The sequence below is a fragment of the Phocoena phocoena genome, chromosome 2, assembly GCF_963924675.1.
Source record: "Phocoena phocoena chromosome 2, mPhoPho1.1, whole genome shotgun sequence".
Classification (NCBI taxonomy): Eukaryota; Metazoa; Chordata; class Mammalia; order Artiodactyla; family Phocoenidae; genus Phocoena; species Phocoena phocoena.
Genome location: NC_089220.1, coordinates 108,380,954 through 108,407,506, shown reverse-complemented (window position 1 = coordinate 108,407,506; position 26,553 = coordinate 108,380,954). Strand labels below are relative to the sequence as shown.

The 26,553-nt window shown below is 36.3% G+C and overlaps 1 protein-coding gene across 3 annotated transcripts in view; it reads left to right on the top strand.

The window, feature by feature from the left end:
• The window catches only part of DENND4A (DENN domain containing 4A), a 94,174-nt gene that overhangs the window by 51,730 nt on the left and 15,891 nt on the right, over positions 1-26,553 (top strand). The window contains exons 13-21 of one of the 3 annotated variants that reach the window (XM_065872013.1): positions 3,792-3,925; positions 6,357-6,492; positions 6,867-7,073; positions 7,167-7,295; positions 7,565-7,706; positions 8,112-8,240; positions 10,546-10,662; positions 11,273-11,401; positions 14,534-15,633. In XM_065872013.1, coding sequence (XP_065728085.1) covers positions 3,792-3,925; positions 6,357-6,492; positions 6,867-7,073; positions 7,167-7,295; positions 7,565-7,706; positions 8,112-8,240; positions 10,546-10,662; positions 11,273-11,401; positions 14,534-15,633 — 2,223 coding nt within the window. Of the gene's footprint in view, positions 1-3,791; positions 3,926-6,356; positions 6,493-6,866; positions 7,074-7,166; positions 7,296-7,564; positions 7,707-8,108; positions 8,241-10,545; positions 10,663-11,272; positions 11,402-14,533; positions 15,634-26,553 lie in introns of all 3 variants that reach the window. The other 2 variants (XM_065872012.1, XM_065872014.1) reach the window with 2 other exon arrangements.

The window sequence follows — 26,553 nt, the reverse complement described above, 5'->3', positions numbered from 1 at the left end:
GGATGTAAAATCAAGTCATCACTGCATGTCTTCTGGCTTGTCGTTGTTGAGAATAACATCTAGTCTAACAGTATCTTGATTTCTAATCTTCTGTGCCTAATCTCTTTTTCTGTCTGGAAGCATTTAAGATCCCTGATATTCTGAAATCACAAGGATATGCCTGGTGTCAGCCTTCTTTTCTTCCCTGAGTTGGACACTTGTAGGCCCTTTTAATCTATGGTCTCATGGCCTTCAAATTGTGGGGAATTTTCTTGCATTTTTTTCTTTCTTTTTCTTTCCTCCACTTTCTCTGTTCTCTTGTTCTGAAATACATATTTGTATATTGGCCCTCTTGGCCTGATCTGCTTAATTTTCTTTTTTTCTTTTTTTTTTCCCCATCCCATTTTCTGCCTCTCTGTCATTCATCTCCACTTTCTGGGAGATTTATTCAATTTTATCTTTCAACAATTATAGTATACTTTTTACCTCTGCTATCATTTTTGTAATTTCCATAGCTCCTTTTCATTCTCTGAATGTTCCTTTCTTCTTTTTTTTTCTTTGTAAATATTTATTTTTATTTTATTTATTTATTTGGTTGCACCAGGTCTTAGTTGTGGCAGGTGGGCTCCTTAGTTGTGGCAGGCGGGCTCCTTAGTTGTGGCAGTCAGGCTCCTTAGCTGTGGCATGCATGTGGGATCTAGTTCCCTGACAAGGGATTGAACCCAGGCACCCTGCATTGGGAGCGCAGAGTCTTAACCACTTAACCAGGGGAAGTCCCTGAATGCTCCTTTCTTATAGCATCTTCTTGTTTCATGGGTGTAGGCTTATTCATTTCAGTTATTTTGAAGGTTTTTTTCCCCTTTGCATTGTCTCTGCTTCTTCTAAATACCTTTTAATATTTGTTTACTTTATTCTTTTTCAAGTTATTGGTTTTTTGTGTGATCTTTGGTTGGTATTTGTTGTCAAGTGTGAGGCACAGAGAACTCGTTAGAGCTCTTTCTGGGAGGGTGGGACTTGGAGCTTCCTTAGGTATGAGACTGATGATCATAAAGGAACTCAACTATTTCATTAGAGTCCCTATTTGATCATTGTCTGTAGTTCTTTTCTTTTAGGCTATGTAGTTTCCCCAGGAGGTATCTCCAGTCTCAAGCCTGGAGTGCATAAGCCTGACTGCAAGTATTCTCAGAGCTGAGTAGGGAAGGTAACTAAGATTTTCCACTTGTTGTAACATGTAGGCTTTTACTCACTTCACCTGTTTTTATTAACCTTCTTCATCTTCCTCAGCTCTGCCCGGTGTCCTCAAGTCTAAAGTCCCTCTGGTTCTTCACTCAGAAAGACCCAACCTAGTCTTATGCCATGTTGGGGAGAGGTAGTGGCCTAACTATACTGGGTTGGGCAAGGGATCTAGGAGTTCTTAAATGCAGGATTTAACTAATTCTCCTGATTCAACCCCACTTGCCCTCCCATCTTCAGGGGCATCATGGTTTTCATTCCTGACCTTTCTGGTGCTCCGTAGAGCAAAATGGCTGACTATTTGGGTGCTCTCCTCTATCCCCTCACCAGTGCCAGATATGTGGCTTTCAGCTTTGACAGGTCTCATCAATCTACTTTGCAGCTTCTGACATGTTTTGAACTCAGCTCTGCTGTTGTCTTCTCTCCAGTTCATTTTGTCGTTGTTGTTGTTTTTTAATCTCCTTACTCTCATTTTGGTGAGATTTTAGGAAGGATTGAAGGTAAATTGTTGTGTTTAATTTGTCTTGTTCAACCAGGAGTCTGCATAACCTTCACTCTTTTCATTTTGAATGATTGTATATTTCATCTGTGTATCATCCTTTATTCATTTACCTATTTTTTGACATGCAGATGACTTCCAATTTATTGCTATTGCAGTCCTGCAAAAAAAACATCTTTCATTCTGATAGCTTTTTTTCATGTTAGGTTATTTTCTTAGAACTTATTCTAAGAAAGAATAAGGTTTAAACACATCTTGCTTTCTAAAAAAGACTGTACCAGTTTGGAGTACCAGCAGGGTTTGTGATTATCCAACTTACTATATTTGTTGTATCGTTGCTAGTTTTACCATATGAAAGTCTTTTTGACAGGCTAAAAAGAAAGGCACCTTCTTTTATACTGATTAACTTTCAGATATCCTTCAACAGAATTGAAATAAGTGCTTATTCTAAAAGCAATATAGTCTGCCTTGTTTAAATTTTTATTCTGAGCATTTATTACTTTTGTAATTTTTAAAAAGCAAATAAAAATAATATTCATTATTTTTAATTGGAAAGCAAATAACAATATAAAGAAAATTAATTGCCAGTAATACCATCACCCGTAGGTAACATTTTGATAACAGATGTGTATGCGCATCTGTGTGTATGAGAGACTGCACACTCAGAAATATATCTATATGACAGATACAGGCACACTCTTAAAAAACTTAGAATCACACTCTGTGTGTGTGTGTGTGTGTGTGTATACACACAGACATTTATATTATTTAGTAGTCTGATTTTTTCATTTATCATTATTTTGTGAACATTTTCTCCTGTCATTAATTATAATTCTGAAACACGCCTTAATTGTTGTCTAAAATGTCTGGATACACCATTAAAAACATTCTTTAATACTAGAGATTACAGCATGTAATGCTGTGAAATTATAAATAACAATTTATATAAGAAGATTCTGAATGTATCGACTCTTCTTAAAAGTTAGAAAAACTTTAAAGCTATCCCTGTCCTTTTTTGGTATACTCTGCCCTAAATCCTTATCTTAAGATTTAACTTGTTAATAATTCTTGTTTTCCCATTTATTCCTGGCTGGTATGTGACATTAATTCTGTCTAACCTGGAAAAGTTCTGTGGGTTATATTTTGTCATCTGTCATTTTGTGTTTGACATCTGGTTTAAATTAATGTCAGTGTCGTGCTCTTTAGTTTATGAGTGCCTTTTGGGAAGTTTAGATTCTATGAAGTTTTTATTTTTTATGACTATTACCTTACCATAGAGTATCTGGGGGAAATAGTACTACTAAAATGCTTTAAATATTGATGTGACTAGAATCTAATTCAAATGTGCTTCTACATATGCTGGAAGAACTTAGGGAAATTCGTTATATTTAGTAGAAATCAAAGACAGAACCCAGTATTCTCAACACACACACACGTACGTTTTAATATTATTATATGTTAATATAATAATATTTTTAAATAGTATTTCTTGAATAAATTTTCATTATTCAAAATGCAAAAATAACATTAAAAGGTATATATTGGGAAATCTGGTCCTGTCCCATTCTTGTCCACTCCCTTCATCTCCTCTTAGCCAAATAGATACTTTTTTTTTTTTTTTTTCCTATTTTTGGCTGCGCTGCTGCGTGGCATGCAGGATTTTAGTTCCCGACCAGGGATCGAACCTGCACCTCCTGCAGTGGAAGCACAGCGTCGTAACCACTGGACCGCCAGGGAAGTCCCTCTTTTTTTTTTTTTTTTTAAGTATTCTTTATGTGACTACAAGCAAAAAATGAATATGTGTTCTTATTTTTCCCTCTTTTTTTTTTAATTAAAAAAAAGTTTTCCCTCTTTCTTACTTAAAAGATAGTATGCAATCTCCTGAATCTTATTATTTTCACTTAATTATCCTGGAGAGCTTTATATAGTGCTACGTAGAGGACTTGCTCATTCTTTTTTTTTTTAAAAAATAGTTCCTTAGTATCCAGTTGTGTAAATGTTTTATTTAACCATTCCCCTATAGACAAACACTTGTCTGGCGAATGTATTTTTTTAATGTATGTTTTTTAAACTCCTTCAGGTGGATATGGACAAGAGTGGTGAAGTGCGACTTATAGAACTGGATGAATCTTTCAAAAGTGAACATACTGTTTTTGTAACACCACCTGAGATTCCCCATCTACCCAATGGTGAAGAACCCCCTTTACAGTACAGGTATTCAAGAGGCAGAATGTTTGAGATTGAAAGAGAGAAGCAATCCATCATCTGTGACGTAGCTTTCTAAGGACTGTGGTATTTTCAAAAATCCAAACTTTACAGATCCCTAATTTTTAGGTGGTAAGCAAGCTTATCCCACATCCATTACTAAGTTTTGAGGTATAAAAAGAAAAAATATATAATTTTGCATTCTATAGACTTAAGAAGCTCTCTAGATCTGCATAAGTATATGTTCTCATAAATGTTGATTAAGAAGTTAGGGCCCACCCCACCAAAATGCAGCACTTTTATTACAGAATTTTTATTTTTGTTTCTCCCTAAGGCTGGTTTCCTCACTTTCATCCCCTCCCCCAACACAGGCTGGTTAATGTAACCTTGGTTTACAAAAGGATTATCAACTATACTTCAATTTTTTAAAAAAGGATTAAATCTAATTTAGAGTCAGTATCTGTGGCCTTGATTTGGATGATGTGATTTTTTTAGGCTTTTAATTTTTCCATGAGTTTTATAAAGTCAAGGAAATTCAGGACTATTGGGATTGGTCATTGTTAATTTAGGAAATTGGCTCAGGTACTGTGCTAAGTGCTTGGTATAGACTTGAATGATCCACTGGTCTTGTTTTCAAGTCTAGTGGGAAAGAGAAAAACTCTGAGCACAGTGATAGGGTTATGATAGAGGTAGATTTATTATACATCTATATATCTAGATATGTATTTATATACATACACACAATATATATTATATATAACATTTGTTATAACTAGAGGTAGTTTCTAGTATACCATTAAAATGGCATTTCCTTTTAGATTTTTTAAATTCTCCAATAATTTCTTATTTAAAGATTCTAAAACCATTTCACATCTATTATTCATTAAGTCACAGTTTGTTATTTTCATTGAAAAGGGATTTTTCAGGATATCCTCATTTATAACTTGGATTGAATTCTTCTTTTTACAGATGAAAAAGTAGTGTAACACATGTTTGTGAATGTTGATTACTTCATAAGCCACCTGATTCCTACCCTTAATTTTTATATATTGCTCATGTCAATTTTTAGAAGTCTGCCTTTTCTCAGAGACATTTAAAATATTTCTCATAATTTCTCTTTCTTCTTTTTCTTTCTAAACAAGATCTCATTTCTTTTATCTCTTTCGTACATTATACACTTCTAAGACTTCTTTTGGTATATTTCACTAATATAGTTTGTTTTTCTTTTTGTGGTTTGGTTTTAACTTTTTAATTTAAAATTTACCTTTAGATTTAGTCCTTTAATAAGAAAATTACTTAGCTTAAACAGTTCCCATTTTTTAAAGAATCTAAGTCATTTTTTTTTCCTTGAGACTACTAATATAATTTTGGTGTAATCATACCCATCATTGGAAAATCCTTAAGTGTCTTTAATGGGCACAGTGGATCCTGTTAGTAGGAGGTAACTCATATACTTGCATTGTCTGTATAAAATGATAGGACAATAAGTTTCCATAAGATACACAGAATGGTCTTATTATCACACCATGTTCATACAGTGAATTTTCTTAGGGGACATAGTTTTCCTGAACTTCATTGCTATTTTATTCCTACTTAACATTCAGTCATGACTAATATTTTCTTATTCTACTGGATTTTCCTATAATAATGTATAATAGATATAGTTTATCTTTTATTATAGTTAGTTTTCTTCTTAGTTAATTAAAACTATTTATATGCCTTTAAGAATATTCTAAAGTAGGATAAGTTTTCTCCTCAGGGACTTCTTCTGTCGTTTTAGCATGTCTTTTTCCCAGCTGCTGCTACCTTTTAAATGCCCCAAACACTCTGCTCTAGCACCCAAATTAGGCCCACCTCCTCATAGAGTTGCCTATTCTAATCTTTGTTCCTCTTCTCCAACCTCTTCAATTTTCTTTCTCATAAATGAGGCCCTGAATCAGCTTACCTAACCAGTTAAATCCATTCATGATAATGTAATAGGTTGTCCTGGTTGACTTATGTTATTTGCATTTTTTTAAGAGGAAGGTTCTACAGTAATATGTTAATCCAAACAATGATATTAATAACTGTCCTGTGTGAAAGAGTATTGATTTGGTGGGCCTTTTACCCGTATTATCTGATATGTTTGCTATTTATTTACACGAATACTAACAAAGTTTTTTTGAGTTACTTTGGAGTTTGGTGTCAAGTTCAGCAAAATTTAAATGTATTTCACTTTTTTCCCTCTAAAATACATACTTGAATCTGTATTTGGCTATTACATTTTTATTAGTATAGTAAGAAAAGCAACATTAGCGTGAATATTTGTTGATTATCATAGTCTGATGGAGAAAGATAGTTAAAATAAGTTAATAAGTTATTGGTCATAATTTATTTTTAGCTTGTAACCAGTATGATCATCTGTGTGTGCTTGAGATTTTTTTTTTCTTTTCAAAAACAGCTATAATGGATTTCCAGTTCTTAGGAACAATTTATTTGAGAGACCTGAAGGATTTCTACAAACCCGAAAGAGCAAATTGCCTTCAAAATCAAGTAGTCCTAGTAGCCCTTCTCCCATGTTCAGAAGAACAAAACAGGTGCTTTGATGATTTTGTATTCTTCATGTAATCAAGTATTAGAACAAAAATAAATTTGACACTCTTCCTCCCCTAATATACTTTAGTACCCCATATATAACTATTAGTAGATCGTTTACGCTCCCTGAAGCATTCTGAAGAAAATTTAGAGTAATCTGACTTCAAAAAATTAACCAGTTCTCTTGTCCTAGAACATTATTTTACATGTTGTATAATACAGATTAAAGCAGAGACTTGAATATATGTTAATTATAGACAGATTTTGTTAGGGAGACATTATAAAAGCATGTGAGTTGTACTTGCTCAGCCTTCAGTTAAGGATAAGGATGCTTAAGTGTGCAAATTTATTAATAAGATCCTTGCATTTTTTCTAGGAAATTAAATCAGCCCATAAAATTGCCAAGAGGTACTCTTCCATTCCTCAGATGTGGTCTAGGTGTCTACTGCGTCACTGTTACGGGCTGTGGTTTATTTGTCTCCCAGCTTATGTGAAAGTATGTCATTCAAAAGTCAGGGCTCTGAAAACAGCCTATGATGTGCTTAAAAAAATGCAGTCAAAGAAGATGGATCCACCTGATGAGGTAACAATTATCCTTTAAAATGCATTATTTTATTCCAGATTTATGTACATAGATATTTTGATTCTGTACACTTTCGAAATTACTGTGTTCCAGGTGTGCTACCGCATTCTTATGCAGCTCTGTGGACAGTATGATCAGCCAGTGCTTGCAGTTCGAGTGCTGTTTGAAATGCAGAAAGCTGGTATTGACCCCAATGCCATAACTTATGGTTATTATAATAAGGTAATTATTTTGACTTAATGGAGAAAGAGTATAACTTTTGTGATTTCACAACCTTAGTTTAATGGCAGAAATAAATGATGCAGGGGTTATTTGGTATTTGTTTTAGAGTATCTAAAATATATTTTGTAAATTGGAAGTAAGATTTTTTTTTTGTTCTATTGATATTCTGGATTATACAATCTACTTATTCTTTAGATTAACTCTAAAGCCAGTGGGTGTTCATTTATAAAAATTATTTTACTAATTATTTTATTTTGTCAAATGAATAGGCTGTTTTGGAAAGTACCTGGCCTTCAAGGAGTCGTAGTGGCTATTTTCTTTGGACAAAAGTGAGGAACGTTGTTTTGGGAGTAGCACAGTTCAAAAGAGCTTTAAAGAAACACACACATTTATCACAAACAACTCTCTCAGGTAATTAGAAGTTTTTAAGGGATGTATATGTCGTACTTTTTCTTTAAAATTAATTGACTAGTTACAATTTCCACTTTTTAGAAATTTTAATTAGTTTCAAAATATTGAATGTTTTCTAGTTTTTATTGCCATTAAGCAAATTCTAATATTAGAGTGTTCTTCCCATTAAAAAAAACACCAAATTTTACTTATTTTGTTGTAACTTAAATTTTCAACCTTTGGTGGTCTTGTTTTAGTATTCGTTAATAATTCACAATAGGTTTCTTTGTTATAGTTGTATTTTGCTAATTATGTGACGCTTGTCATGTTCAGTATTAGTAGATTATTAACTTGAGCAGCAAGCTAATATGTATTTTTGGTATCTCCGTGAGTAGTAAAATGCTGTCAAATTGTGTTCTTAAGCAGATGGCAGTGACCTGGATGCTGTTAGTCATGGCAGCATGGATAGTGGTCATGGGACACACACTGTGGAGCAGGCACCTTTTAATACGGGTTTAATCAAAGTGTATGCTTCTGATGATAGATCTAGTACAGGTTTGTGTGTGCTTATGTATACATTTATTACAATACATTTTAAAAACTAGGTTTGCTAGCCTGTCTTTTTTAGATTTTAATTTTCAGTGATATATGTAACTGTCACTTTTTAATTTTATATGGTAGGCATATGACATTGTATTTTATAACTATGCAATTTTATTCATTTTCTATTTGAATAGAAATGAAAGTTTAAGAAAGTATTCGAGTGTTTAGTCCATGATAATCCAATTAACTCTGGATAGTACACAGGTCTCTTTATCATATCATTTTCTTAGGGTAAGTTCTTCTTTGTATTATGAACATGTTATTATAGTTCTTTTAATGTTGTTAGGATTTTAAAAAAAGAAACTTAGATCCCTGATCTGAGTTAATAGTACCATATCAACATCAATTTCCAAGATTTAACAGTGTCCCATGTTTCATGTAAGATATTATCATTCAGGGAAGCTGGATAAAGAGTACACAGGAACTTTCTGTACTGTATTATTTTTGCAACTTCTTGCGAGTCTTCATAAAAATTAGACATGACTTGTGAATACAGTATAAGAACTACCTATTAATGGACAGAAATTTTAAAAATCTAAGCATTAATAATAAAATATGGAAGCTTCTGTCTCTTCAAATTTTAACATTGTTGGTCTGTCTCCTTTTATGCATACTTTTAAGAGTAATAAATATAAGCTATGTGCTTTGATATGTTGTTCTTCTTTGACTGGTTTTGTTTCTTTCTTTTTTTTTTTTTTTTTTTCTTTTGCAGTACGCGGGCCTCTCACTGTTGCGGCCTCTCCCGTTGTGGAGCACAGGCTCCGGACGCGCAGGCTCAGTGGCCATGGCTCACAGGCCCAGCCGCTCCGCGGCATGTGGGATCTTCCCAGACCGGGGCACGAACCCGTGTCCCCTGCATCGGCAGGCGGACTCTCAACCACTGCACCACCAGGGAAGCCCTGGTTTTGTTTCTTGTTCATGCAATTGTGAATTTAATCACAGAGTTGTAGTAGTCATCCTTAGGCATTATCTCTTAAAAATGAAGAAATCCATCTTTTGTTTTTAACTGTGGCCTTTAAAAAGGCCATCTTAGGGGGCTTCCCTGGTGGCACTAGTGGTTAAGAGTCCGCCTGCCGATGCAGGGGACACGGGTTTGTGCCCCGGTCTGGGAAGATCCCACATGCCGCGGAGCGGCTGGGCCTGTGAGCCATGGCCACTGAGCCTGCGCGTCCGGAGCCTGTGCTCCACAACAGGAGAGGCCGCAACAGTGAGAGGCCCGCGTACCGCAAAAAAAAAAAAAAAAAAAGGCCATCTTAAAGCAGTGCAGACCTTATAATAAAAGCATGAATTTTATCAAGATTATCTTCATATTTTATAATTTATAGTTTCTTTGGAAATAGAGATGAAACTGATTAGAAAAAATACCAAACTCAAAATTATAACAAAGATATTAAAGTAAATACCTAGTGATACTTAATACAATTTCTTTAGATAGTTCTTTGCAAGCTTATAAAACCATTTTAAATGCAGTCATATACTCATATAATCATAAAAACCTTTTATATTATAAATCTGGGAACTTGAGATTCAAACAAAAAGGTTAAGTGGTTTACTTAAAATCATGTCTTCTAAGGTAGAGTACTAGAATTCAAAACCTTATGTTTTGATGCTAATCTAGTGAAAACAATTTGCTGAAAATTACAGAGAGCCTCTTTAACAGAACAGTATATTAGAAGCTTTCTTATATTGATGCAGAGTTTGCTTTTCTTAATAGCTTTAACACTAGGTTTTTTTCTCATTCCCATGTATTTGTACCCATGTGCAATTCAGTAATTATTCAGTTGAATTTTCAGAATAACTACCTATCAGTAAGTTTAAATAAACCCATTTTTTTGGTCAGATGATTTAGACATTTGGCTCCAGTGATCTGTGTGTGAGTGTTTTGTTAGGAGTTCCCTGCAGATTTTTCTTCTCCGATGCTTAGCTGGATCTCAGACCTTCACCTAGAAAGGTCATGGACTTGTATAAAGAATGTGTGGTTTGTCTGTGTCTTTTGGAGCCCAGATAGTAGTGTGAACATACGTAATTACTGTTGACTACATTGTGAAAGTAAAAATAAATTATTTTGTGATCATCCCTTTCTTATGTTAATAGAGATGGGGAGGAACTAACAAAATAATGCTTTCAACTGGAAGTGATCCAGAAAAATTTCTATGAGTAAATCTAAACACCAATGTGTTGCTTCTAATTCCAGTTCTTCTTACTAAAGAAGTTGATGATAAACAGCATAGGGTTTTTTGTCTTTTTCTTTTTCCAGGTGGCCAGTCTGACCTTGGATATAATTCACTATCTAAGGATGAAGTTAGAAGAGGGGATACATCTACTGAGGACATTCAAGAAGAAGAAGATAAGAAAGGGAGTGATTCTAGTTCCTGTAGGTACTAAGTTGATATTGTATAAAACTGTGAGCTTACATTAATAGAAAAGTCGAGTGACTTTAAGTATAAAAGTACTAATTTTATGTTTCATTTTCCCATTGTTACTCCTATTTCCTCCCATTATAAAAGCCCTCTATACCACCTAATATTCCAATGTACGAGTACTTCATGTGTGAAGTTTGTAGTCTCAGTGGCAAAACACCCTCCAATCAAATACTATTCTTGTAGTAGATATATATGTTTCTTCAAACAGTGGCTCTTTTCTGGGGCTTAACAGTATTTTTATTTAATGCTTTTATTAATGGTCTGTGACTTATATTTTTCCTGCTTACCTCCCCCCGTCAAAAGCAGTGTTTCACAACCAAAGAAGAAATATAAAATGTATGCACGGACCTCATGTGTAACCAGTACTTAGTTGTTTGATACACACCTTGAGGACTTGAATGAATGGTATCAGTTATTCGTGATTGACAAATATAGAGGTGTTCAGTATTTTCTCATCACGTATTTTCCGGTAGAAGTATTTAGAACTAAAAGCTACTTCTCTTTATGGCTCCTCTGATGTATATAGATTTCATCTTAACAGTTGCATTTTAATCTTTACAGTGTCAGAGAGCGAGAGTGCAAAGGGAAGTGCTGATTGTCTTCCTAAGCTCAATTATCAAAGTTCTTCCAGTATAGTTCGCCTCAGTGCTGCAACTAACAGTGCTGATAAAACATCAGGAGAAAGCACAGGTAAGTTGAATGGTATTCGTCTGTTATGTGCAGAATAACTTGTATCTGTATTTCTAGTGAATATATTTTTTTTAAGTCTTAATTCTGAAGGGATTTTTTCATTTTTCGTTTTTTTGTTTTGGTTTTGGTTTTGGTTTTTTGGTATACTTGTGCAGCCTCTCATGGTATAGTTTAGAAGCTTAAATTCTGTATTTTATAATATAGTTTGTTTAAGCTTTTATTATAACAAAGTAAAGGGACATACCTACAAGCTGCCTTTTGAGTTTGGACTGTGGGGAGTTTTGGGAAGGGGGAAGTGGGGAGCAAGTGAGATGATCAATCTGAGGGTACCAGACACCTCGCCAATTTTTAAATGAAGCATAGAGTTCCTTAGTCTTCGTGTTGTTCCTGTTTTTTTCAGAGGCGAAAGGATAGTCCTTCAGGTAGTTTAAATAACAATACCTAATATTTTTTCTTTTCAAAGCACTTTTTATATATTATTTTTCATTTATTATTACAGCAGTGCTTATATTAGTGAGAAGCGGGTATTATTAGCACTCTTTCAAAGATGAGGAAACTCAGGCATAGTCGGACTATTGGCAGGTCCCATAAGTTCTCAGCTACTTAATGGAAAAGTCAGTTTAGGATCTGGGATAATACCTGGTCTCACAAGTTTTTCATCAGACTGTTTTGGGGGGCACTAAACAGACATAAGATTCAGAGTTTCTAGTGTTAATAGTCTGATTTCATAATTACATTATTTGATTTTTTGTATTAGCTCAGTTCTGCATCATTATAATCTAAACAAACATTGAAGGACTTGTGCTGTCAAAGCTGAAATATCTCTATAAAGGGCCCTGCTGCTGCAATGATGTTTGTTTTTCTGCAGCATAGTTAGATATGCCTCTAACTCAGGGGTAGGCAAACTGTGGCCCATGGGCCAAACCAGGCCTACAGCCTGGTTTTTGTACAGGCGCACAAGCTAAGGATGTTTTTTTACATTTTTAAATGGTAAAAAATCAAAAGAAGAAAAATATTTTGTGACACCTGAAAATTATATGAAAGTTCAGTGTTCATAAACAAAGGTTGATTGTCACACACCCAGCTCATTCACTTACATATTGTCTATGGCTGCTTTGGCACTACGTTGGCAGAGCTGGGGAGTTGCCACAGAGACCTTATGGCCTGCAGAGCCTAAAATATTTACTTTCTGGCCCATGACGACCCCTGCTCTAGATTTTTGACTTGAAAACTTTCCCATCTGTTAAGTACTCTGGGTTTATCACTACTACCAAAGACTCTATGTGGGATTTATAGGAATACTTACTTTTCTGCAACTTTTTTCTTACATACTAGTACTTGCTAGAATTCAAAACACCTTTCAAGTTTCTTCATGTGTTGCAGTACAGTATATGTATATTTTATTTATATCATTATATAAATAAATGACAGCTTCTAAAAGATGTGGGAGTGGAATAACCAAAGAAATGTTTTAATGTTTGGTTGGTAATTGAAATAAAATCATCACCCTGTGGTTACTTCATGGTTATCTTGGGAATTTTAACATTTTGATAAATTTATATTGAATTACTGAGAATTCAATCACAAGACAATTTACTCTGAAATGAAACATGCTCTGAAGTATGAAAACATACTCTGAAATGTTTTTTTAAGCCTAATTCTGCTTTTAGTGTGCTTTAACTTTTTACCTTTAGCTACCACATTTAGCTGTAACATGGCATATTATAATATATTATACTATGTTATATTCTGGGTTGGTCTCTTGGCTGCAGTTGTTTCCCAGCAGACAATATTCATTCAGTGATTATTTTTTGAGCTCCTACTATACCTGCTACCATATGCCAGGTGCTACTGAGGATATGGTAAAGAACAAAAATAAACATGGTCCCTGCCTCCATAGAGAAGTACATGGGAGGGCTGGGAAAACATTAATCAAATAAGTAAATGTAAAAACACCCTGATATTAAATACTGGCAAGAAGGGCTGTAAGGGCTTCCCTGGTGGCGCAGTGGTTAAGAACCCGCCTGCCAATGCAGGGGACACGGGTTCGAGCCCTGGTCCGGGAAGATCCCACATCCCGCAGATCAACTAAGCCCGTGCGCCACAACTACTGAGCCTGCACTCTAGAGCTTGTGAGCCACAACTACTGAGCCCATGTGCCACAACTACTGAAGCCCACATGCCTAGAGCCCGTGCTCCGCAACAAGAGAAGCCACCGCAGCGAGAAGCCCGCGCACCACAACGAAGAGTAGCCCCCACTCACCACAACTAGAGAAAGCCCGCGCGCAGCAACAAAGATCCAACACAAACAAAAATAAATAAATTAATTAATTTATTAAAAAAAAAAAAAAGAGTAGTTGACAATACCATACCTAGACTAATGCTTTAGAAGACTCCCACATAAGGACAATTAAAGTGATCAAAAAATCTAGATTTCTGCTTTCAGCGTAGGTACCTAAGTAATTTGGTAAAAAGCAGTGAACAGTGTTTCTGAATAGAAAGTGGCCATTCACATTTGACTGTTATAAACTTGAATCAATATGTAAAGCAAAGGTAAAATTACTTAGCCACATCTATAGTCATAAGGATTTGGAGTTTTAAAAATAATTTTTATTTATGAATAAAGCTCACATAGCTGCCTTTTATTTGGTTTGGTTTAGTGTTTTTGGTTTTGTTTTTATAGGCAGAAGACTCAGAATCTTAAGGTCGTCTAGCACAACCACAATTGTATAACCATTGTTATTTAATCCGTTCAGTGAAATGGACATAAATTCATTATTATTGTTGTTAAATATACCAAGGGTAAATATTAATCTTACAAGTTTTAAAAAGCAGTGCATCCTTATATCTCAGATCATACCCTTCATATTTGATTTGAATCCCAGTTCTCTCGCTTAAGGACTGGGTAACTTTGGTCTAGGTAATCTATCAGTTTTTTCTCTACCCATAAGGATGTTGGAATGATTATGGTAGATAATGTGAGTAAAGTGCCTAGTATAGCATCTGTGAAATAGCAGGCACTTGATGAGTGCTTGCTGTTATCATTTTATTACTAGTATCTTAAATATTTAAGACAACTTATATTTGCATGTTACATTTTTCGTGGCTAAAAACACTTTTCTTGTTTTTTAGAAAGTTCGTCTGAGCCGCTCTTAATATCATCTTTTGAGGATACAAATGAAACAGGAAACATTCACAGTAGATGCTTCAGAAAAAGACATAAAAGTGACAATGAGCCTAATTTGCAGCAGCAAATGTCCTGGGGAAATAGAAACCGAAATCTTAGTGGAGGAGTACTAATGGGACTTATGCTCAATAGAATTAACCAGGAAGCAAACCCTGGAGATATGGTTGAAAAATTAGGAGCTGATGCAAGAATTCTTTCAAATGTAATCTCAAAAAGCACAAGACCAAATAGTCTTGATATTGGAAAGCCATCTTTAAGATCAAAGAGAGACAGTATAGAGAAGGAATCTAGTGATGATGATACACCTTTTGATGGTTCTAATTGTTTGGCAGATAAAGTGGATTCTCCTGTTATTTTTGACTTAGAAGACTTAGACAATGAAACAGATGGATCAAAAGTGGGGTACATTGCTCCACAAAATCCTAAGAGGAGTCAACGCTTGAATAGCAGCTTTTCAGTAAAACCTTTCGAAAAAACTGATGTTGCAACAGGATTTGATCCCCTCTCTCTTTTGGTTGCTGAGACTGAACAGCAGCAAAAAGAGGAGGAGGAAGAGGAGGAAGATGATAGCAAAAGCGTTTCGACACCATCTGCTAGGCGGGATTTAGCTGAAGAAATTGTGATGTATATGAATAACATGAGCAGTCCTTTGACAAGTCGAACACCAAGCATTGATTTACAACGGGCCTGTGATGATAAAGTAACCACTAAGAAAAGTCCAACGTTGGTCAAGGCATGCAGAAGATCTAGCCTGCCTCCTAATTCTCCTGGGCCAGTGAGACTTACCAAATCTAAAAGTTACTCAAAAAGCGAAGACAGACCAAGGGATAGACTCTGGTCTTCTCCAGCCTTCTCACCTACTTGCCCATTTAGAGAAGAATCTCAAGATGCATTAACCCATTCATCACCTTCATTTAATTTAGATACACTACTAGTACCTAAACTAGATGTTCTAAGAAACAGTATGTTCACTGCTGGAAAAGGAGTTGCAGAGAAAGCAAGCAAATGGTATTCAAGATTCACCATGTACACCACATCATCCAAGGTAGGTGTATTAGTGTTTCCTACTTTTCCTTTTACCCTCCTCCACCACCAAAAGTATCTTACTTGCAAAGATGTCTGTTTTTACCATTCTCCTAAAATACAGCTTTACAGAAAGGACTCTTGGGATGCATAAGGTTTGTAAGTATCAGAATTTGGACTTGAACAATAACTTCGAAAGGAAAGAATCCACTAACTAAGGTTATATTTTTAGTTCAGTTTTGAAAGAAAGTGATCTGTAGCTGGAGTAAAAATTAGAGTCATATGAAAATGCTTACTGAGCTTCATTATTTATTGCCTTCAAAAATTACCAGCCAGGCATAGGATTTCTCTTTCCGGTTAGGATGGAGTACCTTGTGATACACCTGCATACCTCCCAAAGCAAAAAGCTAGATGAAATATGGAAGTATTTGTTTAAAGTCATCAGAGAACGGCTGAAACAACTAGAAAGTAGAGGGGCAAGATTCTAGAGAGAGGAGAATTGCAGAGATGAGCTGAAGTTTTATAGCTCCTTTTTCCTTGAGGGCATTTGCTTACTCTGAGCACAGAGCAAGAGGTTGCAAATCCAGGCTTTGCCTTATCAGAGGACTGTGGAGCGGTGAGGGGGCAGCAGGACTTTTGGGATCTTGTAGAGCTGGAGAGACAAAATAGAGACTGGAGGGTCTTCAGATACACAAGTTTTTTCCTTCAGGACATTTTCCAAATACTGATACTGCAAGAAACAGGAGTCTGAAAACATAAGCAGAAAGTCTCTGATAAATAAGAGTTCTCAGCAGTTTCATGGTGCTGGGAATACAACAGCTTAGTTCATAAGCTGCTGGGAGCTGGGGAAAGTGAGGGCAGGGAAGCTTTGGTGTACACACCAGGCCCTTAGTTCAAATTCCTGCAGAGCTATGCCTTAGGAGCATTGGCAAAACAGAGGTAGACTGAACCTGACCAAAACTGCAACCTAGGCTGGACTCAGTCTGTGATTAGATTAAACTAATCAGCCTTTACTCTAACAAGGAAAAAGTGTGTCCTTTCCAGAGGACCAGAGCATCAACTGGACTCTTTACGGTTTTTTATATATAATTTTTTGTATTCTATTATTGAATTAAAAATAGCTATACTGAGGGACTTCCTTGGCGATCCAGTGGTTAAGACTCCGCACTCCCAGTGCAGGCGGCCCGGGTTCCATCCCTGGTCAGGGAACTAGATCCTGCGTGCCTCAACTAAGAGCCTGCAGGCTGCAACTAAAGATCCCGCACACCACAACTAAAGATCCCACACACTACAGCGAAGATCCCACGTGCTGCAACTAAGACCAGTGCCGCCAAATAAATAAATATTTAAAAAAAAAAAAAAAAGCTGTACTGAGAGACAAGGACCATAACTAAAAACAAAAGAAAAACAGATGGAGGAAACAGACCTTCAGGTGATCTAAATATTTGAATTAGCGAGATACTTTGAAGTAATTAAGATATGTCCAAGAAAATAGAGAAAAGGGTGAGAAAAAAAAAGCTAGAAACATGCAAAATTTCACCAGGTAATTATCTTTTGAAAAGAACCAGTGTAAGTTCTAGAACTGAAAAAGATGCGAAATTAAGAAAGCAGTAGTTAGATTTAACAGCAGACAAAAAAACAGGAGAAGAAAGATTAGTAAACTAGTTGGGAAGTTAGTAGAAAATATCCACAGTGAAGTACACACAGGGAAAAAACATTGGAAAATACAGGAAAAAATGTGGGGTTTAGTGAAAATGCCTAACATTGATGTAATTTAGTTCCAGAAGAAGAAGAAAAAAAGGGGTAGAAGGAACATTTAAAAAGCTAATTGCTAAGAATTTTCCAAAAGTGATTAAAGATGTCACTCACATATTTAGAAGATCTACAAATGTCAAGCAGAATAAATGCAAAACAAAAAAACACCCTATACTTAGGCATCTTATGTTAAAATAGATGAAAATGAAATACAAAGAGAAAATCCGAAAAGGAGCCAAAGAGAGAGGTATTACCTTCAAAAGAGCAGCAGTAAGAAAGCTGACAGTTGTCTTTTGAATAGAAAATTTGATGTCAAAAGACACTGGAAAGACATCTTTAGAGTACTGAAAGAAAATGACTGCCAACCTGTTTTTCTGTACCCAGCAAAAATACTCTTTAAAAATTTGGGTGAGAGCTTTAGTTCCACTGTGGTAACATAAGGCTACTACAGCCTGTCCCTCCCACTGATTTACAACTAAAAACTCCAAACAAAATACAAAAAAAAACTATCTAAAGATTCTGAAAAATAAAAGCAGCAGATTATGGGGAAATTTTCCCATTTTCTTTCTCATACATTTTTGCTCCAAGAGCAGGTCCCAGTCACAGTGTGGCATGGCATCCCTGGCAGCTAAAACTTCAAGTGAATCCCCATATTTCCTGGACAGAGGAACCAGAGAAGGGAGTCTCTGTGGGCTGGAGAGTATGAGGGGAATCTGTGAAAGAAGGATTCCTAATTCTGTGCATGGCCCACACAAGTCTGAGCCTCACCCTTGAGCTACACATACATGGGATAGATGCAGACCAGCATGGACAAGGCTTAGAGAATTAAACTGGGGATTAAATCACCACCTACAAAAATCAAAACACAAATTACAATCTGAACATAACTTAGTTGACTGCCTGCTAATACAATAGCTCAACATTCTCCAAGAGATTATAAAAGTACCCAGACTACACAGCATAACATTCATGGTGTCCAAAATAAAATCCAAAATTACTTGAACCAGGAAAATGTGACTAATTCTCAAGGGAAAGACAACCCTGAGATAACCCCGATGTTGGAATTATCAGACGGAAACTTCAAAGCAGCTATTATAACTAGATTCCCTGAAGTAAAGAAAAAACACATTTCAAATAAGAAAAGAAAGGAACTCTTAACCAGAAAAATTAATTATTTGTCAAAAAATTTTATCATAAAAAATACACTCTGAAATAAACTCATTGGATGGGTTCAATATCAGAATGGAGATGACAAAGGAGAGCCATTGAACTTAAAGATTGAGTAACAGAAATTATGCTGTTGGAAGAACAGAGAGAGACTTTATAAAAATGAACAGAGCCTCAGAGACTTGTGGGACAATATCAAAATGTATAACATAAAATTGGGATTCCAAAAATTGGAGAGATTATGGTAGGAAAAATATTTGAAGAAATAATGGATGAAATTTCCCAAATTTAGTAAAAGATTTAGATTTGCAGATACTCAGTAAACTATAGACAGGATAAACTCAAAGAAAACAACACCTATATATACATAAAAGCAAACTGTTAATAACCAAAGATATCCATTTCTAATAAGAAAATAACTGCTAGAAAAAAAAAACAAGAATAGTATCTTGAATGCTACTAAACAAAAATGACATATTACCTACAGAGGAATAAGGATTTGAATGGCAACTTGTTTTCATCATAATCTGTGGAGGGAAGAATACAGTGGAACAACACTTTTAACCTGTTGAAGAAAAGGCCTGTCAACTCAGAATTCCATATCCAGTGAAAATATTCTTTAGGGGGTGAAGGTGAAATAAAAACATTTTCGGATAAAGGAAAAGAATTCATGACTAGCAGACCTGCTGTATAAAATACGCTGAAGGAAGTTCTTCAGGCTGAAGAAAAATTATACCACAAAGAAACCTGGGTCTTTGGAAATGAAGAAAGAGTAAAATAGATGGTAAATATCTGGTTAATATGAAAGACCCCCCTCTTTTTTTTAATACAGCAGGTTCTTATTAGTCATCCATTTTATACACACCAGTGTATACATGGCAATCCCAATCTCCCAATTCATCCCACTCCCAGCCGCTTTCCTGCCTTGGTGTCCATACGTTTGTTCTCTACATCTGTCTCTCAATTTCTCCCCTGCAAACCAGTTCATCTGTACCATTTTTCTAGGTTCCACATATATACGTTAATGTACGATATTTGTTTTTCTCTTTCTGACTTACTTCACTTTGTATGACAGACTGTAGGTCCATCCACCTCATTACAAATAGCTCAATTTCGTTTCTTTTTATGGCTGAGTAATATTCCATTGTATATATGTGCCACATCTTCTTTATCCAGTCATCCGATGATGGACACTTAGGTTGTTTCAATCTCCGGGCTATTGTAAATAGAGCTGCAGTGAACATTGTGGTACATGACTCTTTGAATTTTGGTTTTCTCAGGGTATATGCCCAGTAGTGGGATTGCTGGGTCATATGGTAATTCTATTTGTAGTTTTTTAAGGAACCTCCATACTGTTCTCCATAGTGGCTGAACCAGTTCACATTCCCACCAGCAGTGCAAGAGGGTTCCCTTTTCTCCACACCCTCTCCAGCATCTGTTGTTTGTAGATTTTCTGATGATGCCCATTCTGACTGGTGTGAGGTGATACCTCATTGTAGTTTTGATTTGCATTTCTCTAATAATCAGTGATGTTGAGCAGCTTTTGATGTGCTTCTTGGCCATCTATATGTCTTCTTTGGAGAAATGTCTATTTAGGTCTTGTGCCCATTTTTGGATTGGTTTGTTTGTTTTTTTAATATTGAGCTGCATGAGCTGTTTATATATTTTAGAGATCAATCCTTTGTCCCTTGATTCATTTGCAGATATTTTCTCCCATTCTGAGGGTTGTCTTTTCATTTTGTTTATGGTTTCCTTTGCTGTGCAAAAGCTTTTAAGTTTCATTAGGTCCCATTTGTTTATTTTTGTTTTTATTTCCATTACTCTAGGAGGTGGATCAAAAAAGATCTTGCTGTGATTTATGTCAGAGTGTTCTTCCTATGTTTTCCTCTAAGAGTTTTATAGTGTCTGATCTTACATTTAGGTCTCTAATCTATTTTGAGTTTATATTTGTGTATGGTGTTAGGGAGTGTTCTAATTTCATTTTTTTTTTTTTTTTTTTTTGCGGTACGTGGGCTTCTCACTGTTGTGGCCTCTCCTGTTGCGGAGCACAGGCTCCGGACACGCAGGCTTAGTGGCCATGGCTCACGGGCCTAGTCGCTCCGCAGCATGTGGGATCTTCCTGGACCGGGGCACAAACCCGTGTCTGCTGCATCGCCAGGCGGACTCTAAACCACTGCACCATCAGGGAAGCCCTAATTTCACTCTTTTAAATATAGCTGTCCAGTTTTCCCAGCACCACTTATTGAAGACACTGTCTTTTCTCCATTTTATATCTTTGCCTCCTTTGTCATAGATTAGTTGACCATAGGTGTGTGGGTTGATCCATATTTCTGTTTTTGTGCCAGTACCATATTGTCTTGATGACTGTAGCTTTGTATTATAGTCTGAAGTCAGTCAGTCTGATTCCTCCATCTTCCCTTTTTGCCCTCAAGACTGCTTTGGCTGTTCGGGGTCTTTTGTGTCTCCATACGAATTTTAAGATTTTTTGTTCTAGTTCTGTAAAAAATGCCATTGGTAATTTGATAGGGATTGCACTGAATCTGTAGATTGCTTTAGGTAGTATAGTCATTTTCACAATATTGATTCTTCCAATCCAAGAACATGGTATATCTCTCCATCTGTTGGTATCATCTTTAATTTCTTCCATCAGTATCTTACAGTTTTCTGCATACAGGTCTTTGGTCTCCCTAGGTAGGTTTATTCCTAGATATTTTATTCTTTTTGTTGCAGTGGTAAATGGGAGTGTCTCCTTAACTTCTCTTTCAGATTTTTCATCATTAATATATAGGAATGCAAGAGATTTCTGTGCATTAATTTTGTATCCTGAAACTTTACCAAATTCATTGATTAGCTCTAGTAGTTTCCTGGTGGCATCTTTAGGATTCTCTATGTAAGTATCATGTCATCTGCAAACAGTGACAGTTTTACTTCTTCTTTTCCAATTTGTATTCCTTTTATTTCTTTTTCTTCTCTGATTGCCGTGGCTAGGACTTCCAAAACTATGTTGAATAATAATGGTGAGAGTGGACATCCTTGTCTTGTTCCTGATCTTAGAGGAAATGCTTTCAGTTTTTCACCATGGAGAATGACGCTTGCTGTGGGTTTGTCGTATATGGCCTTTATTATGCTGAGGTAGGTTCCCTCTATGCCCACTTTCTGGAGGGTTTTTTCATCAAGCGGTGTTGAATTTTGTCAAAAGCTTTTTCTGCATCTATTGAGATGATCATATGGTTTTTATTCTTCAATCTGTTAATGGTGTATCACATTGATTGATTTCCGTATACTGAAGAATACTTGCATCCCTGGGATAAATCCCACTTGATCATGGTGTATGATCCTTTTAATGTGTTGTTGGATTCTGTTTGCTAGTATTTTGTTGAGGATTTTTGCATCTATATTCATCAGTGATATTGTTCTGTAATTTTCTGTTTTTGTAGTGTCTTTGTCTGGTTTTGGTATGGGTGATGGTGGCCTCATAGAATGAGTTTGGGAGTGTTCCTTCCTCTGCAATTTTTTGGAAGAGTTTGAGAAGGATGGGTGTTAGCTCTTCTCTAAATGTTTGATAGAATTCACTTTTGAAGCCATCTGGTCCTGGACTTTTGTTTGTTGGAAGATTTTTATCATAGTTTCAATTTCATTACTTGTGATTGGTCTGTTCATATTTTCTGTTTCTTCCTGGTTCAGTCTTGGAAGGTTATACCTTTCTAAGAATTTGTCCATTTCTTCCAGGTTGTGCATATTATTGGCATAGAGTCGCTTGTAGTAGTTTCTTAGGATGCTTTGTATTTCTGTGGTGTCCGTTGTAACTTCTCCTTTTTCATTTCTAATTTTATTGATTTGAATCCTCTCCTTCTTTTTCTTGATGAGTCTGGCTAATGGTTTATCAATTTTGTTTATCTTCTCAGAGAACCAGCTTTTAGTTTTATTGATCTTTGTTATTGTTTTCTTTGTTTCTATTTCATTTATTTCTGACCTGATCTTTATGATTTCTTTCCTTCTGCTAACTTTGACTTTTCTTTGTTCTTCTTTCTCTAGTTCCTTTAGGTGTAAGGTTAGATTGTTTATTTGAGATTTTTCTTGAGGTACGCTTGTACAGGTATAAACTTCCCTCTTAGAACTGCTTTTGCTGCATCACATAGGTTTTTGGATCATCATGTTTTCATTGGCATTTGTCTCTCGGTATTTTTTGATTTCCTCTTTGATTTCTTCAGTGATCTCTTGGTTATTTAGTAACGTATTGTTTAGCCTCCATGTGTTTGTGTTTTTTACGTTTTATTCCCTGTAATTCATTTCTAATCTCATAGCGTCGTGGTCAGAAAAGATGCTTGATATGATTTCAGTTTTCTTAAATTTACTGAGGCTTGATTTGTGACCCAAGTTATGATTCATCCTGGAGAATGTTCTGTTTGCCCTTGAGAAGAAAGTGTAATCTGCTGTTTTTGGATGGAATGTCCTATAAATATCAATTAAATCTGTCTGGTCTATTGTGTCATTTAAAGATTCTGTTTCCTTATTAATTTTCTGTTTGGATGATCTGTCGATTGGTGTAAGTGAGGCGTTAAAGTCCCCCACTATTATTGTGTTACTGTCAATTTCCTCTTTTATAGCTGTTATCAGTTGCCTTATGTATTGAGGTGCTCCTATGTTGTGTGCATATATATTTATAATTGTTACATCTTTTTCTTGGATTGATCCCTTGATCATTACGTAGTGTCCTTCCTTGTCTCTTGTAACATTCTTTATTTTAAAGTCTATTTTATCTGATATGAGTATAGCTACTCTAGCTTTCTTTTGATTTCCATTTGCATGGAATATCTTTTTCCATCCCCTCACTTTCAGTCTGTATGTGTCCCTAGGGCTGAAGTGGGTCTCTTGTGTAGAGCATATATATGGGTCTTGTTTTTGTATCCATTCAGTGAGCCTGTGTCTTTTGGTTGGAGCATTTAATCCATTCACGTTTAAGGTAATTATTGATAATGTATGTTCCTATGACCATTTTCTTAATTGTTTTGGGTTTGTTTTTGTAGGTCCTTTTCTTCTCTTGTGTTTCCCACTTAGAGAAGTTCCTTTAGCATTTGTCGTAGAGCTGGTTTGGTGGTGCTGAATTCTCTTAGCTTTTTCTTGTTTGTAAAGCTTTTGATTTCTCTGTTGAATCTGAATGAGATCCTTGCCGGGTAGAGTAATCTTGGTTGTAGGTTCTTCCCTTTCATCACTTTAAGTATATCATGCCACTCCCTTCTGGCTTGTAGAGTTTCTGCTGAGAAATCAGCTGTTAACCTTATGGGAGTTCCCTTGTATATTATTTGTCATTTTTCCCTTGCTGCTTTCAATAATTTTTCTTTGTCTTTAATTTTTGCCAATTTGATTACTATGTGTCTTGGCGTGTTTCTCCTTGGGTTTATCCTGTATGGGACTCTCTGAGCTTCGTGGACTTGGGTGGCTATTTCCTTTCCCATGTTAGGGAAGTTTTCGACTATAATCTCTTCAGGTATTTTCTTGGGTCCTTTCTCTCTCTCTTCTCTTTCTGGGACCCCTATAATGTGAATGTTGTTGCGTTTAATGTTGTCCCAGAGGTCCCTTAGTCTGTCTTCATTTCTTTTCATTCTTTTTTTCTTTATTCTGTTCCGCAGCAGTGAATTTCACCATCTTGTCTTCCAGGTCACTTATCCATTCTTCTGCCTTAGTTATTCTGCTATTGATTCCTTCTAGTGTAGTTTTTGTTTCAGTTATTGTATGGTTCATCTCTGTTTGTTCTTTAATTCTTCTAGGTCTTTGTTAAACATTTCTTGCATCTTCTCGATCTTTGCCTCCATTCTTTTTCCGATATCCTGGATCATCCTATCATTATTCTGAATTCTTTTTCTGGAAGGTTGCCTATCTCCACCTCATTTAGTTGTTTTTCTGGGGTTTTATCTTGTTCCTTCATCTGGTACATAGCCCTCTGCCTTTTCATCTTGTCTATCTTTCTGTGAATGTGGTTTTTGTTCCACAGGCCGCAGGATTGTAGTTTTTCTTGGCTTCAGCTGTCTGCCCTCTGGTGGATGAGGCTATCTAAGAGGCTTGTGCAAGTTTCCTGATGGGAGGGACTGGTGGTGGGTAGAGCTGACTGTTGCTCTGGTGGGCAGAGCTCAGTAAAACTTTAATCCACTTGACTGTTGATGGGTGGGGCTGGGTTCCCTCCCTGTTGGTTCTTTGGCCTGAGGCAACCCAACACTGGAGCCTATCCAGTCTCTTTGGTGGTGCTAATCGCTGACTCTGGGAGGGCTCACGCCAAGGAGTACTTCCCAGGACTTCTGCTGCCAGTGTCCTTGTCCTCATGGTGAGACAGAGCCACTCCCCACCTCTGCAGGAGCCCCTCCAACACTAGCAGGTAGGTCTGGTTCAGTCTCCCCTGGGGTCACTGCTCCTTCCCCTGGGTCCCGATGCACACACTACTTTGTGTGTGCCCTCCAAGAGTGGAGCCTCTTTCCCCAAGTCCTGTCGAAGTCCTGCAGTCAAATCCCACTAGCCTTCAACGTCTGATTCTCTAGGAATTCCTCCTCCCGTTGCTGGACCCCCAGGTTGGGAAGCCTGACGTGAGGCTCAGAACCTTCACTCCAGTGGGTGGACTTCTGTGGTATAAGTGTACTCCAGTTTGTGAGTCACCCACCCAGCAGTTATGGGATTTGACTTTATTGTGATTGTGCCCCTCCTGCCATCTCATTGTGGCTTCTGCTTTGTCTTTGGATGTGGGGTATCTTTTTTTGGTGATTTCCAGTGTCTTTCTGTCAGTGATTGTTCAGCCGTTAGTTGTGATTCCGGTGTTCTCGCAGGAGGGAGTGAGAGCCTGTCCTACTCTGTCATCTTGAACCAATCTCTATAAGACCCCTTTTTCAAAACCTTTTTTTAAAAAATTTTTATTGAAGTATGGTTGATTTACAGTGTCGTGTTAGTTTCAGGTATACAGCACAGTGATTCAGCTATATATACATATATATCCTTTTTCAAAAAATTTATTTATTTTGGGCTGCATTGGGTCTTCATTGCTGCACGCGGGCTTTCTCTAGTTGCAGCAAGTGGGGGCTACTCTTCTTATTGCGGTGGCTTCTCTTGTTGCAGAGCATGGGCTCTAGGCACACAGGCTTCAGTAGTTGTGGCTCTCGGGCTCTAGAGCGCAGGCTCAGTAGTTGTGGTGCATGGGCTTAGTTGCTTCACAGCATGTGGGATCATCCTGGACCAGGGCTTGAACCCACGTCCCCTGCATTGGCAGGCAGATTCTTAACCACTGCACCACCAGGGAAGTCCCTTAAAACCTTTTTAAATTCCTTAAAATACTTGCAGTTGGACAAAAGAAAACTTTGAACGTTATCTCATGGGATTTTCAGTATGTGTAGAGGTTTCATAGTGATTAAGAGACTCACCCTACTGACATTTGTTATCGGTGTATTATTATATATGAAGTGGTACAATACTAATTTTAAGTCAACTGGAAATGATTAGGTATATGTATTGCAATCCCTAGAGCACCCACTAAATAAAAAACACAATGAGATATAGCCGAAAAGCCAATAAAAATTTTCAAGTAATATTAAAAGTAACTCAGTAACACATACACACACACACCTATGTATTATCTGGGCAGTGGAATTACAGTTATTAAAAAATTTTTTTTTCTTCATACAAAAGTTTATCAAAATTTCTTACATATTACTGGTGTAACGAGGAAAAAATACTTATACTTTGGTGTTCTCAAAATTGAAAACTAGAAATACATGTCTTTGAAACCTGGATTGTTATGGAAAAGAATAAAATGTAAACATAAATGAAATTAAAAGAGATTAAAATGTAATTTTCTAATGGTATCATCCTGGGCTGGGATTTGCAGGGAAGAAAATTAACAATAAACAAAGACTTAAAGTTAGCAGTTATCTAACTAACAGGTATCTGCTTTGATCTTACTAAGAAATGCTGTCTTTAAAATTGATCTCCAGCTCATGTTTGTCCAGTATGCCCTTGTAAAATTGGTTGGGGTTTTTTTTCC